Source organism: Sinohyriopsis cumingii, chromosome 16, assembly GCF_028554795.1.
Source record: "Sinohyriopsis cumingii isolate HCF-2022 chromosome 16, ASM2855479v2, whole genome shotgun sequence".
Lineage (NCBI taxonomy): Eukaryota > Metazoa > Mollusca > Bivalvia > Unionida > Unionidae > Sinohyriopsis > Sinohyriopsis cumingii.
In genome coordinates, this window is record NC_142976.1 from 10,551,844 (window position 1) to 10,567,105 (window position 15,262).

The window sequence follows — 15,262 nt, forward strand, 5'->3', positions numbered from 1 at the left end:
GGAATTCTCTGTGATAAAAAATGAATGTCTCGTTTCTTCATTTCGTTTTGGAAAGCTTGGTTCAGAAATTATGTGCTTTTGTCGGTTTGCCATAGAAGAAGGTGATGACCACTTTGTTTCAACGCTAGTGTTAGGGCTCGCACTAACTCACTGCTCGATTTGGAAGTCAATGGCACGACAGAGGCAAATTGGAAAAGACGTCGATGACTCAGAATAAATATTTGCTTGCACGATTGTAGGTGGCGAATGAGAGACATCGGCTAAATCGGCTTGCCATTGATAATCGATGCACTCCACTCGGGTGCGATTTCTGGAAAATTTTCGTCGAATGGGTTTGTGTAAGATGTTCGTGGCTTGTTCTCGTAACCATCGTTGCACTTGAGGTAAACGGCTACTTTTGAGTCGAGTTTTGGCAGCACGATACAATTTCTGAACTCCTCTATATCCCACAGGATTAGCTGGATCGTAGTAAATGCCGGCCAACACATTCTCCATCAGGACTTTTTTTAATAAAAGTCACCCATTCTTCACTTATCCTACTCTGGATGGGGTGAGGTGATGGTTTGAAAACGGATTTACGTGTCCGATGTGCCACGGGAGCAGAACTTGAGGGTAGTGGTAGTGGTGGCGGTAATGAGATGGCTTTTGTCTTGCTTTTCTTTTTCACTTCTGGTTTCCCTTCTCTCTTTTCACTTCGGTCGAAGGAGGAGTGGACATCATCTTCTTAACCCAAGCTATGAGTTCTTCTCTCTGAGGTGTGGGGGAATTGGTCAACAAGGATACTGAAATTTTACATGGGATTGGAGCTGCTAACGGTTTGTGAAAGAACCCTAATGCATCCGTGAGGCTGCATCTGCCTTGGTCACTGGGGGTGGTGGTGGTGATGGACATTTCATCAGGGTCTTAAAATCTTTCAAAGTTGGTCGAGCTGTTTCGTCTAAAAAATTTTGGTGAAAGAGTTGAAGTCGTTTCAACACTTGACCGTACCGTTGAGACTATTTATTCCGTTCCTGACGGATCGCGATCAATCAACGATTGTAATTCGTGTTGTAACTGGGACATCTCAGTCAAATGAGGATTGAGAGCTAAATGCGGGATCCGTAATTTTTGCCAATGATGGAATTCCATCTATCGTTTGTAAGACACTGAAGTCAGTTTGCCTCCTAACAAAAGGTGCGCAAATCCTCCGCGTTCCACTAGCAACGTATTCTTTTGACAGATGGGTATTTTCTTTTGGACCATTTGGGGAAGAACGTTTCGATGCTTCCTAAGCATTCTTTCCGACGTGGAGAGCAAGGTGTCATTCCTTTCATGACATTCAAGCAACATTCGCACACGGTATCGAATACGTCTTTGGAGGCGGTTTGAATTAGTTATTTTCGGATGGAGGGGCTTTGGACAGGACGGACAACACGTCCTAATGTTTGGCTAAACGAAGAGGAAGTCCTTTCCTTTTCTTTCCTTTGGGGGTAGAAGTGTGATGGTTTCTAGGGGTGAAATCTTTGTTTGTTCCAGAGCACACACAAAAAGCACACTGACGTCGATGACTTGGCACATGCCCTTTTATCTTACTTTTTTAAGTAGCATTTTTGGAGAAGTTTGTAGGGTGTATAACCGGTCTGTTTGACGACCTCATTAAGGACATTATTGACTATCGCATCATTGCCATAAGAGAAAATCTTCACCTTAAATTGCTACTCATTTACTTTGGATACTTTGGACGATGGGGTATTTTCTGGGGCAGACTTCGATGCTTGGCTAAGCGTTTTATCGGACGAGAGGTCAAAAGACGAGCCTGTCCTTTTCTTCTTCCTTTTCCATTTTGGACAGGAGAAAGGCGACGGGAATGGTGTGCGCTTCTGGTTCTGGTTGGTGACATCTTTGTTTGCTCCGGAGCACAAATACACGGATACTCTTGGTTTGCCTAAGTCCTTTTTATAGTCGCCACTGATTTTTGGTCCGTCGTATCATTTTCATGGCATCATCAGCAACGGAGAAGTGGAAGAATCTGAGGCTATTGGAGACGCGGTCACCGGCGTGGCAGGTCGTGGTTTGGGGATGTAAGGCTGCTTCATGGCAAAAGTGCCTCTCTTGCGGGTAGAAGTTCCTTTCTGGGGCTTTTCTGGGAACGTTTCTTTTTCTGGGGATGTGACCTGGTGTTGATACCACTGCTCTTTTTCTTTGGGTACGTTTGGGTCGGGGAGTGGCTTTTATCTTGTGGATGACTTTTGGGACATTGGGATCCCATTTTAAGAAGGAGCGAATGATGACACCTCCTAGAGGACCACTAACTGCAGTTTTCAAAATGATCTGCTTTTTTATTTGAGTGTCTATGCGGGGATCTGCCAGTTGCGTCAAGGCTACTTTGTTTCTCTCAAGAAAGCGTTTGGTTTGATGTGGAATGTGAATTATCTCTTGAAATAATTGATGTGATGTAACCGTAAACCATTGTAAGACTTCTCTGAGACTGGTTTCTAAGACACGAGCACGTATTTGTGGATTTTTATTTCGTAGCCGTAATATTTAATACCACCACTTGCAAAACTTAGAATCTTGTCGTCGAGGTGTTCGTCCGTCCAGGATCCTAAACGGTCTCCTTCGATGTCAGGGTGACGGTGACCCAGTCAATCGATGTAGATGCAACTGTCCATGTCAAAATACAGCACACGATCTCCTAACAGTTCTAAGGCTTCGTATAATTTTAAGCGAGCATGGGCTATCACGCAAGCCGCAATGATGACATTTCCAAATTCGTCGGCCTGTACAAAGTCCAGTTCTTCTTCGTAACTGACCACGATCAAGTTTTCACGAAGGACGTTCACGTGTTGAATGTATTTGGTTTTGTCGTGAATCATTCTGAAAGTAGCGGGGTGGTTCTGTTCAATACTCCGCCATTTCATCCCCCCTGAAACAATTTAACATCACTTTGGCAAAAGATCGTCGTCCTTCGTTTTTTCTACATGTGATCTAAAGTGCTGCCTTCCTGCTCCAAGTATTTCTCTTTTGGTCGTCGGTAGTGTGGCACCAGGAAGGATAGCCACTGGCTTCTTATTTCAGTTTCAAAAAAGCATCCACGTAGTGTGCTAAAATACCTTTCTGAGTCTCGTCGCCCTTGTGATACTGTTCTGTTTTGGGAAAGTGGTAAATTTCGTACACTTCTAACAATTAGTATCCCAGATCCAAAGCTTTGAACAATTCCACTCTGACCCACCTTCCTGTCAAGGCGCTTCTTCCTCGGTGTGCTGACAAGTTTGGTCTTGGTTGCACGTTTCGGCACAAGTACGGCACATCAGTTTTCCTTGGCAATGGTGAGGTAAAACGGGATGGTATAAGTCCGTGGGAGGCAGAACTTTACATTTAATCAATCTTTCGTATTGTCGAATGTTGCCCAGATCAATATCTTCCGTCAACAATTATGGGTACCTTGCGGGACAGTGACAATATTTGCACACGTATGGATACAGCGAACACACGACTAGGTATTTGATTTATTCACCTTTCTCCGCGTTGGTGTGGTACAGCAAACGGGTGGCATTAGTCCGTCCTCCATGTAAACTGTACCGCGGGTTCAGAGGGTCCACCAGCTTGTAGCTTTCCACGAAGTGCTTAACTGGGGAACGGTTTCCAAACGGTGATAATTCTCGTGCTGCCACATATCCACCACTTGGCATCCTTGCTGTTCTACCTTTAAGCGTCGCTGACAAGTGGGCTTGTACAAGTCTTCTATGGTACGTTGTAAAAACTGATTGTGGTGTTCCTTTGAGGGTAGCTGATCGGATATCCGTGAAATAAGCATCCGAAACTCCTACACGATCTAAGACTTTTTTAAGTCCCAGCTATCCACCGATTACGTTCCGATGGTCTTTTCGGGCATGTAGGAGCTATTTGTCTTAATTGTCACACAAGTAATGTAGCCAGCGTAGAGCTCTGACCGAGTATTGACCTTTGACAAAATTGGTCGTTTGAGGGCGGATGACAGCCAGAGTCTTCTCAAGCATGAATCGTTTGCCGTACACTAAGGAACACACTTTGGCAATGGTGCAGGCTTTTTTCAAAGGATCAATACCTCCGTGCTCCATGAATAAGTCGAGAAATCTTCCACAGCAACACCGTAAAATGTCCACGTCCAATCTACAATTCTTTAACATTTCTTCCTGAAAGTCAAAGGAGTCAGAGGCGTTAGTGTGGTACCAAGCGTAGAAAGCTCTCGTTGTTCGGTGCGCATGTCAAACCCTTGCCACACTGTTCCGCCTGATTGAGGTCAGCCACTTGCAACATTGAAGCCATTGTTTCCCCAGTGTCCAGAACCGTGACGTAACCCCTGTTCAATTCATATTGTCCGTAGGCAAGCCCAATCCATTGTCACTCTACATGTTAAATTTCCCTTCTCCGTAGAGTAGCCCACAATAATAAAATCCCCTTATCGGTAGACAAGCCCAATACATGGTCGCTATACTTTCCCTATATTAAATTTCCTATGTTAAATTCCCCTTGTCCGTAGAGTGCCGGGACCCTTTTTCTAACATGGAAGTCCCATTGTATGTAGAGTGCCCCAACCCACTACTTACATTGTCCCCCATAACTCCTTCCCCACCCATAGCAAATTTGACGAAGTCGAATAACAAATTCAACCCTCAACAAATTTGGAATTCATCCATAAACAAGAACGATCACAATTAAACGTGACTATCAACAGTTCAGCTTAACAATTTTTTTTATCGGTGAAATCGAAAACATAAAGACGAAGAACAACAGGCTGTTATTTGTAAAGTAGAGCTTTGTGCGCACACACCAGAGAATACGCAAATTACTGACTCGATAGTAAATATCTCACAGCCAACATATGCCGGTGTCAGATTTGTAAAAGACGATGATAATTCCAAATCCTGTTTTTCTCTCAGCTAGTATGCTTAAAGATAACAAAACCTGACTTAGTGAACTAGCTCATGCGAATAAATTTATTACGTAGTCAATTTTTTCTATCGAGGCCCAGTCAGATCTGATTATTGGATATTCAAGGGGGTGTAAAAAATTTAGTATAATTTATGATTTTAATAAAGTACATTCTCGTTCTACAAAAATTGGAAAACATGATGTTTTAGACATTCTCAAGAAAAATGTAAAACTTTTATCAAATTGAAACACTCACAAACTGTCAGAAGTTTGGCGCATTAAGAGTTCGATGAGGATTTTCTGACTTCAGATGAGATCTGAAGTACTTTCGATGATCAGCGCTGGGTAGGATTTGTTATCGATACTCAGCGTTGGGTAGGACTTGTTGTTGATACTTAACGCATTGTATGACTCGTCAGCAAAGGTTTCTCATTGCAGTAGATGATATCATTTAGAAGAGCACTAAGATTGGAAGCGTTATGGTTACGAAGAGAGACATCTAAACCCAAATGTACAATCAATAAGCATCCCACAAATTAAATTGCAATAAATTCTATTCAACAAAAGAAAAAGAAAAAAAACTTAAAGTGGAAAGAGCGGTAAAGGACCATTAGGTTTAGAAGAAGTCGATACTTCTCTGATAGAACATATAAATATAAGGAAATATTTCACGAGTAGAATGGGGGCGTTGTATTGTCACGAGAGGTGAAGTCAGGAGTTACAATGCAAAATGCTTCCACTATACGAGTGAAATATTTCCTTAGATGTATTAAATAAAATGTAGATTTTCATTCTATCATATATCATAGATTTTCAAGGCAAAGACCATGGATTTACTTCGATCGTTTTCTCCACTGTGTCAGGACGATTAACGACTGTATTACTGCTACATTGATTTTAAAAAAAGAACTTGAGAAATTTGACAATAATGTATAGAAAAGCTCTTTTAACAAATTTAGATTGTACATATAATCCTTCATATTGTGTATTTGTCAACTTAATATTTGTTTCAATGCGAAAATAAAGACATGTTTACTTTCGCTAATGTATTTCTTGCGCGGATTGGTACAACGAACATTGCTGGCTGTAGGGTAACTATAGCAACATGATAGAAAGCTTTGACAGACTACAGAGCGTAATATCATCCAACAACAGATTTTAATGATTATGAGTTTTCTTGTAAGAATTTTGGTTTCTGTTTTTATTTATTTCTGCATTCATACATGAAATGTTGTGTTTGGGCATGCTTGAAGTCTATTTCGCTAACCGACACTGTGACTAAATTTTTCTTGTCACTTAATTGCGGCTGGTAATTGACACTAATAAATGCCTGATTTGTCCATCGTTTTCTGACATGCCTATGATTGTGATGACAATTAAAATCACTACTTAAACACGTTTAATACTATATATAGTCAAGAGGGGTTTTTTTCTTAAAAATATGTACCATTTGCCGTCGAGCGTAATATGTATATCATACTGTGTTGGTGAAAAAAAAAATAACGAAAATCAACAGGTCATGTAAGTTCAATTGCTGACAATATGTATGATTTATGTGGAAACTAATTATAAAATATTTAATACTTGAAGTCTACATTTTGCTGTTTGGGGTTCGTTTTTAGGCATTCATGATGGCACCTTCTGATGGATTAATGTAAACTAGAACTTCTCAATGGAGATGGGGGAGGAGAAATCATGAAATATGTCTAAGTATAGAAACACAGGTCTGAATAACATACATAAGGACAGATATACGTCCCATATGGGAAAAGAAAGTAATTTCAAAAGTGATATAGCTGCTGTGGCGATAAAAGTGGTAACACCACTGTGGCGATATCATTTGTCTCCCACTGAATATTTCAATTTATTATTATGAAATATATAATAAAAAGTGATGAAATACAATCGTGATGTAATTTGTTTGCCTTAGCAATGCCACAGAAGGCAGCTCTGGCACCGTTGATTAAACAGTGGATCCGTCTGATGACAATGTTATAGGTTTGCTCTACAATGTTTGGTATATTCCTGTATTATAATTTTTCAGATGGATGTTGGTCAACTATTTAGCTATGTTACCTTTGCTTTAAATCTCATTACCACTGTACCGATACTTAGAACTTTGGAGCTACGGTGAAACGCATATATATTTTCAGCACTGTTGCTAGATTCTAGAATGAGTGTGCGACGATACCTGGTTATGAGCATGGTCTTCTATATTTATTTTGTGTATTTGTTTTCTTTCTTATTTTGTTTTAAATATTTAAATATTTTTTTTAACATAGCCGATTACAAAACTGAGGACCACATGGCAGATGGGTCAGCCATGACCAAATGTGTTATCCTCGTTAAAGATAGTTTATTATTATTATTATTATTATTATTATTCAATATATTTGGCACTTGCGGCTGCCTTCAAAGTATTCCTGTATGGATTATATAGAATAAAGAAATAATGTATTAAATATCCATTTTCTGCAAGTTTTGATTAACAAGAATACATCGTGGCAGAAATCAACCGTTTTCAGCAAGTTTTGATTAATAAGAATGCACCGTGGCAGAAATCAACCGTTTTCAGCAAGTTTTGATTAACAAGAATACATCGTGGCAGAAATCAACCGTTTTCAGCAAGTTTTGATTAATAAGAATACACCGTGGCAGAAATCAACCGTTTTCAGCAAGTTTTGATTAACAAGAATACATCGTGGCAGAAATCTACCGTTTTCAGCAAGTTTTGATTAACAAGAATACATCGTGGCAGAAATCTACCGTTTTCAGCAAGTTTTGATTAACAAGAATGCACCGTGGCAGAAATCAACCGTTTTCAGCAAGTTTTGATTAATAAGAATGCACCGTGGCAGAAATCAACCGTTTTCAGCAAGTTTTGATTAATAAGAATACACCGTGGCAGAAATCAACCGTTTTCAGCAAGTTTTGATTAATAAGAATACACCGTGGCAGAAATCAACCGTTTTCAGCAAGTTTTGATTAATAAGAATACACCGTGGCAGAAATCAACCGTTTTCAGCAAGTTTTGATTAATAAGAATACAACGTGGCAGAAATCTACCGTTTTCAGCAAGTTTTGATTAATAAGAATACATCGTGGCAGAAATCTCCCGTTTTCAGCACAGCATTTACAAAGGCTAAATTCTCGTGATTACTTAAGAAATTAACGGCAATCGAAAATAAATGACTAATACAATTAATTTATTTGTACCTGTTACATAACTTTACGACTGATATATTTATCAAATGTGATTCGGAAAAGTAAGACAAAGAGGAAAAATGTTGAAATCAATCATCGTTTATTTCTGACTTGTAATCCTTTTTGTAAACGCTGTCCCCAAATCTTTGCTTAATGCTAACATCTATTATGGCAAACTACGTAATTAGTTTTGAAAAGGCGTAATGAACTTGGTTCAAATGTTATGATAATAGCATACGAAACTAATGGATAGAATGATGACGGACCCAAATGAATTCTTGATATATCACAAATTAGAAAAGGTAACTAGTCCGAAAGAAGGTCGGTGTATGGTGGCGTCATAAATCACACTAAGCGAGGTATTTTAAGTTCGGAATGTCTGCCAAGAAGTTCATAATTTGTCGGGTTTATAAAGGTTTCCCACCCACTAATTATAAGGAGCGCTTTCAAAATTGTTCCGTTGCATAGTTTACCGAATGATATATTGCTCTGATAAGTTTATTAGAGGGTACATGACTTTTCATTTTTCAGCTGTTCGGTAGATTGAATATTATGACAGGATAGAAACAAAACCAAAAACACCCACTGGTTCGGCTCAACTCGCGTAAGGTGACTTATTGACGTATACAGGTTTTCTGAAGTTATAACCTCTGTACTTAAGTCGGAGTCTAGTGTCAATAACGAAAGTGTTTTTGTTGAGTATTAACACCCTGATTGTAGTCCATACATGTCATGTATGCCGACACTCTTTTCAAGTCTGGTCATCTGCAGACGATTTTGAATTTATTTGTGTAGAGAAAAAAGCTGACTGCTGCTTTAAAAGAAATTAAACCAAATGTACCTTAGTGTGTACAGATCACTGCGAGAAGAAACCTGAAAAGATTTAAAATAGAAAAAAAAAAAAAAAAAAAAATTACACTTTCTGCTGTTTATGCGGTATGTCTCTTTGTTATTTTCCCTAGTTGTAAATATTGTATCATCCAACACAAGATGTAAAATTATAAATTCTATCAGACGTCCTTCAAAATGGCCGCTACTGACCTGAATTTCACCGTTTCGTTTCGCTTCATTCATACGCTGTCGAACTTGAGGTCTGTGTGACCTTTGATTGTCCATTTTGGTACCGTACTTTTTTTGAATACTGTGATTGAATTCATGAGAGAGAGAGAGAGAGAGAGAGAGAGAGAGAATTTATTTACAAATTCTATTCTATTCTATTTTATTCTCCATTGCTACGTACTGTCACTGCATCAACATTTTACATACAACAATTTACATTTATTTTAGGATGGCTAAATGAGCATGTATGACCTGTATGACTTTTACTGTATATGGTTACAGAAATAACAGTAAACATGAAAAGAGCACGTATTTCGCTGAAGATCAAAACGCTGTCAGGTGTTATTTTAAAAATCCGTCACTTGAAAGACTCTTTTCTTCCAAAATTTAGTCGCATGTTCTTCCACTAAAAAGCTTACCAGAAATATTACCACGATTACCTCTGAGTCGAACTTTTCCTCTCCATCGACGTACATAAATAATGCACCTTCCAGCACGGACCTGTAGACTCCAAAGTCAGCCTGGTTTTGATTTGTCATTTCAGTTTTGAATTTTGGACAGAAAATGAAAACTTTAACAGTGCTAGTCACCACTCGATCATTATTACGCCTCCGTCTGTGATGATGTTTTACGTTATGTGTGCCGTCGTGAAGTGTTATTACACGTACATTAGAATATCATGATGTAAAGGATCTTACACAAGTGCCTTGGGAGTGAATGAGTTTCATAAATTTTATTTGAAATGAGCTCTAATGTAAGATTTGTTATTGCACGAGGAAAAATGCTGACTTTATTTGACAAAACTTCAGTATATGTAGTGAAATGACTTTAAAATAATAAAGATGCCTCAGACTTCACGCCTTATGACGTCACGTGTTACCCCATGATCTGTTATCTGAAAGTAATGACACATAAATAAGATAGTTAACACAGTAGTTATGTGATAAATAGTTATACTAATCTAAATAGCTATGTAGTATATAGTGTAACGTGTCAGCGTGTAGAATTATGTGTCAGCTATGTAGTATATAGTGTAACGTATCAGCGTGTAGGATTATGTCTCAGTCATGTAGTATATAGTGTAACGTGTCAGCGTGTGGGATTATGTGTCAGCTATGCAGTAAATAGTGTAACGCGTCAGCGTGTAGGATTATGTGTCAGCTATGCAGTATATAGTGTAACGTGTCAGCGTGTGGGATTATGTGTCAGCTATGCAGTATATAGTGTAACTTGTCAGCGTGTAGGATTATGTGTCAGCTATGCAGTATATAGTGTAACGTGTCAGCGTGTAGGATTATGTCTCAGTCATGTAGTATATAGTGTAATGCGTCAGCGAAGAGGATTATATGTCAGCTATGTAGTATATAGTGTAACGTCTCAGCGTGTAGGATTATGTGTCAGTTATGCAGTATATAGTGTAACGTGTCAGCGGTAGGGTTGTTTCTTCACGCTGTACTATTGTGTTCATACCCCAATACTGTCCTGATCTGCACTGTACAGTGTGCATAGTCCAGTCTTGGCCTGATCTATCTTGAGAGGGGCCAACATAAAAAGAAAGTGTAATGCGGTTGTCAGCGATATTCCAGTCCGATTTAGGCTGAACATATTCGGCCTTCTCAGTCAAATCAGGAAATAAACATCGAATATAATTTTTTTGCCAATGGGAGCTACATTCCGGACTAAATTTGCTCACATGGAACAATATGGCGATGGAAGGAGACAAAGTCACAATAGGAGCAATGTAGGCCTTTGCTATCTTAACATATATGGTGCACTCCGCCCGAGGCGAATCACCAAACACGATTTGTATATCCGCGGTTAATACCGAGGATATCTCATGGCCTGACAGAGATGGTCGACCTATGTTCCAGTAGCAGTCATAATATGTCCTGTGCATGTATAATCCATTTGGTGTCGCTTGTCTGGACAAGAAATTTAATTTTCTTCACCATATTACTTTCCACGTGATTGTAAACCAGCTTTATTGTATGATCCCAGGAGTAGCCACTGAATAATTTCTTTTCGAAAATTATCGTCAAGTTTAATTTCTTCCTGATACGGCAATAATTTATTTAAAAACGAAGCACTGGGGAAATTAGCAAAGATGTGTTGTCCAGTTGGTTTATTAGCACTAGGGCTACGATATGATTGGCTGCCAACCCGGGCTTGACAACAGAACAACAATCCTATGAATATGACCAGAAGGTGTACTTCAGTTACCAGGGGAACTGGACCCACACTTGTTTTTTATTGGGGACTTCATCGTCTCATGTGTGCCTGGCAAACTTGAGCTGGCAGTTGTAATTAGTTGACAACATCACCATACTTTTTTATCAAACGGCATCGTCAGCACCAGTAACTATGTATCCACAAGACCTGAATTAGCACTGAATCTACCTACCCACTCTACAATATTACCTTTCTACAGAGGACATTTAAGTAAGGTTTCTTTTACATTGTTGGAGTCTCCACGATATGCTCTAATGTTTAATACAATATACCTTTTCACTAATACACAGTGATATTTCCTAGATTTAACCTTTTTTACATAAACAGTAAATTGTGCATTCTATTTAAATCTACGAATAAAAATAATGCAAAATAGTCAATCTGTGCTAATAATAGACTCTCTAGCTGAAAAATCCAGTTTTCAATTTTTTATATGATACAATATAAACTGAATGCATTCCAAATGGAGAAAATGTTAATTTGCTCACTTTAGACATGTGTCCATTTTAGAAAGAATAATCATATTAGAATTTCATTTTGAGATTCTCATTGTGTCCTTACTTGCTTGGTTTTAAACGCATAAGTGCCATTTCAGGTTGCCTCTCTGTGTCAGTATCTCAGCCTCTCTCTGTCAGTATCTCTGTCTGTCTGCCTGTTTGTCTGTCTGACTCTCATTCTAGTCAATTTTGGAAATGAATAGTCTTGGAGTTGATCTAAACGGCCACGGTTCTACAAAGAAACTTTCATAATTTAACCCAAATATAACTGCAAAAATAAAACAAATGGATTATACTAGGAACCCAACATCAATGTTAAGTTTCTTATACTGGCAAAGGATAAAGTCTGTGTGGTATAATGTTGCATTATTAGTTCACTGGATGGGGTCTGAGGTACTTGATTACTTGCAAGGTGTGAACTAATTGTTCAAGAAATTTTAAATAAACTATCGCAGAATGGTCTTTAGAGAGGAAAATCTTTTACAAAATGGAAGGATACCCTCTTAAATGTTTTCAATATCTTTCCCTGTCTCTCTCCATTAATGAATGCCTTTTTCTTTACCAATATGACGGCCTGATTTTCGTATAGTTTGTGTTCGAAGTGATACACACTTATTTCATAATATCACCAGCATGTAATTCATTCAAATTTGAGGTTTTAGTTATCATTATAATCATCATTGTTGTTGTTGTTGTTGTTCTTCTTCTTCTTCTTCTTCTTCTTCTTATTATTATTATTATTATTATTATTATTATTTATTATTATTATTATTATTATTATTATTATTATTTAGTAGTAATAGTAGTAGAAGATGTAGTAGTTGTTATTGTTGTAGTTCAACGGGTGTAAAACCCACCACTGTGTTTCACCATATTATTATTCGTATTAGTAGTTCCAGTAGTAGTTACTACTAATATAGAGTAATATAGAATTTCTTGGCGGCGGGCTACTGGGCAGTGTAGACAAACGTCATAATTACCTGAGTCTCGAAAAATAGTGTAATTCATTGAAAAAAATAGTACCTGCCCTCCAAAGTGTATTCATAGGTGTAGAAAACACAAGCAAGACGAAGAGTTAAGCAATCTGATATTCCTTTATTCCTGCTATTTGGATCCTGGTGATCCAGTCTGACCTGCTATTTGGATTTGGATCCTGGTGATCCAGTCTGACCTGCTATTTGGATCCTGGTGATCCAGTCTGACCTGCTATTTGGTTCATGTGATCCAGTCTGATTTTAGATTCCTATAGGGACAAAAGATAAATAGTGGCGGTTGTTGCAAACCATATTCTGAATGAATTACACCGTTTTACTACCGTATCTGGAAAATAAAATAAAGCAAGACTCGATTCCTTCAAGTCGAATTAGACTGGTTTAACTATTTATTGGGGTGGGGGTGGCCAAATAGACTAAAGAGCTCGCCTTCACCGATCACTGATATCACTTCTGTCCACGTGGGTTCGAGTCTCGGGCTCGGCCAATGTGGATATGTGAGAAAGCTGTTAAGTAGCTTTCCGTGGGTCGGTGGTTCTTACCGAAGTTTTCACGGGTTCTTCCTCCACCACTTATACTGGCCGCCATAGATAGCCTATCTTACGCAGAGAAAACGCGTTAAACCCCATAACAACAAAACTATTTCTTTTGGTGTAGACCAGAAACTCATGAAGTACGTCAACCTTCCTCAGTTTTCTCTGCATCTTTCTCAGCATTAATAACCTGGATGGAAAATGTTCATTCTCCCATTAACAGAGAAAATATTTAGAAAAGTGTATTCTTAGCAAGACTTACTGTGAATATCAAAGACATGTGATTTCTAACTGTTATTGTCGCCAATAATAAAAGATGTGCACATAATTTACCTGTTATGCATTTCAACTGAAGCACACAAAGTTAGCACAGTTGGTGGTTGAATTTTCATCCACGTATGGAAAGACAGCGATAATCATTCAACTGACTTCTACACTGACAGAAGTGACAAGTAAACCCTGAACATTCAACACTTTGTTTGTGAACAAGACTGCTATTGATCTAATTTCTAGCCGTCTCCGAAGATGCCAGTCACATCGAACCAGTATTATCAAATGTCTCACATATCACGTTGTCTTCTGGGAAATTTGCCTGTGTGTAAACAGGGCAAACTTGTATTTTGATTCTTTCTTTTTTCTGTTTCGTGTTAGACAACCTTGTTTACCCTCCTGTGACTGCAATTTTACCTGGATGATTAATGCGACCGGAATCTATTTCATCAAAATTTTTTACCCAAGCTGTGTTTTGGCGGTGTTTTGTGACCTTAAACATGTTTCACTTCAATTACTGATCGGTCGATTTGACGTCTTGTTCGTGCATCGTGTTACATTTATGTTCCGATCAAGGTATAATTAGACTTTATTCTCTGTTTTGAAAACGTGGCAAGATGGTAGTCGCTGGACACAAGCACTAAGCAAGTTACCAAATATATATTTCAGCATTAAAATTGGAAAAGTTTAGAGACATATTTCTTTCTAAAAGTAAAACATAAGGAATTAAAAAAGGAAACACATTTGTGAACATTTACATTAGATCTGATGCGAGCATGATACGAGTTTCAAATATTTAAGATTAAATCATTACCAATTTGGGATTCTTTTATCACATAGTTTCAGTGCCGGATTAAACCTAGACCGATAAGTCAGCCCTTCACCCCTGATGATATAGATTTTCGGGTGAGGGGCTGATATCACCTATTCATTAAAAGCTGCAATTATCTGCATACAAATTTGGCTGCACGCATCGATGTATATTTTATACACTTACCTGTATTTCTCGTGGCTGTGCAGCTACAGTCGGCTGAAGGGTTCTTTTGGTGACGTGTAGATTATATTTCCTGAGCAAATCATAAGTTTGGTGACTTGTAAATCCTCCTGGAATAGCACAACCATCTGTCATGTGGCCATTTTGAATTTCGCGCTTGATATGGCTGTTACCCATTACTAGCATGTGTCTAAGTGTACACGGGCTTGTTCCGGAATGATCTGCGTGCAGCAAAATTGCATATTCTAATGAACAGATGACATCATACCCACAACATCGTCCATCAGTTGAGTTGATTTATCGGACTAGATTAAATCCTGTGGCGGCCCTTTGGCCCTTAGGCAGTCGAAATCCTGAGGCCCCCCTCGCAGAGTATCTCCTAATACGTTTTAGCAATATTATTTTGATCCGTTGTCGCGGGTCCCCTAGGCCGGTGCCTACTCTGCCTATTTGGTAATCCGGCACTGCATAGTTTTGTTTTATTGGAAATTGTTTAGAAAGAAAGAAGAACGACTAATTTCGTTCATTCTGACAACAAAGCTGCGACTTTCATATGGTGTGCGTAAAAGATAGTCTCAGACGCGGTCCTGC

The 15,262-nt window shown here is 38.6% G+C and overlaps 1 protein-coding gene across 2 annotated transcripts; it reads right to left on the reverse strand.

Moving 5' to 3' along the window:
• Positions 1-9,870: 9,870 nt before the first annotated feature.
• On the reverse strand, positions 9,871-14,872 carry LOC149779936 (uncharacterized). Of its 2 annotated transcripts, none has more exons than XR_016414865.1 (3): positions 13,741-14,031; positions 11,947-12,114; positions 9,871-10,051 (listed from the first exon to the last, which is right to left on the reverse strand). XR_016414865.1 is itself a non-coding variant. In XM_089936295.1 (3 exons), exons 1-2 carry the CDS (start codon positions 14,855-14,857, stop codon positions 11,995-11,997), a joined length of 303 nt encoding a protein of 100 aa, XP_089792421.1. In that variant the 5' UTR covers positions 14,858-14,872; the 3' UTR covers positions 9,871-10,051; positions 11,947-11,994. The 2 variants fall into 2 exon arrangements, 1 of the variants encoding a protein (XP_089792421.1); XM_089936295.1 differs by lacking the exon at positions 13,741-14,031 and adding an exon at positions 14,675-14,872.
• Between the last annotated feature and the right edge of the window lie 390 nt (positions 14,873-15,262).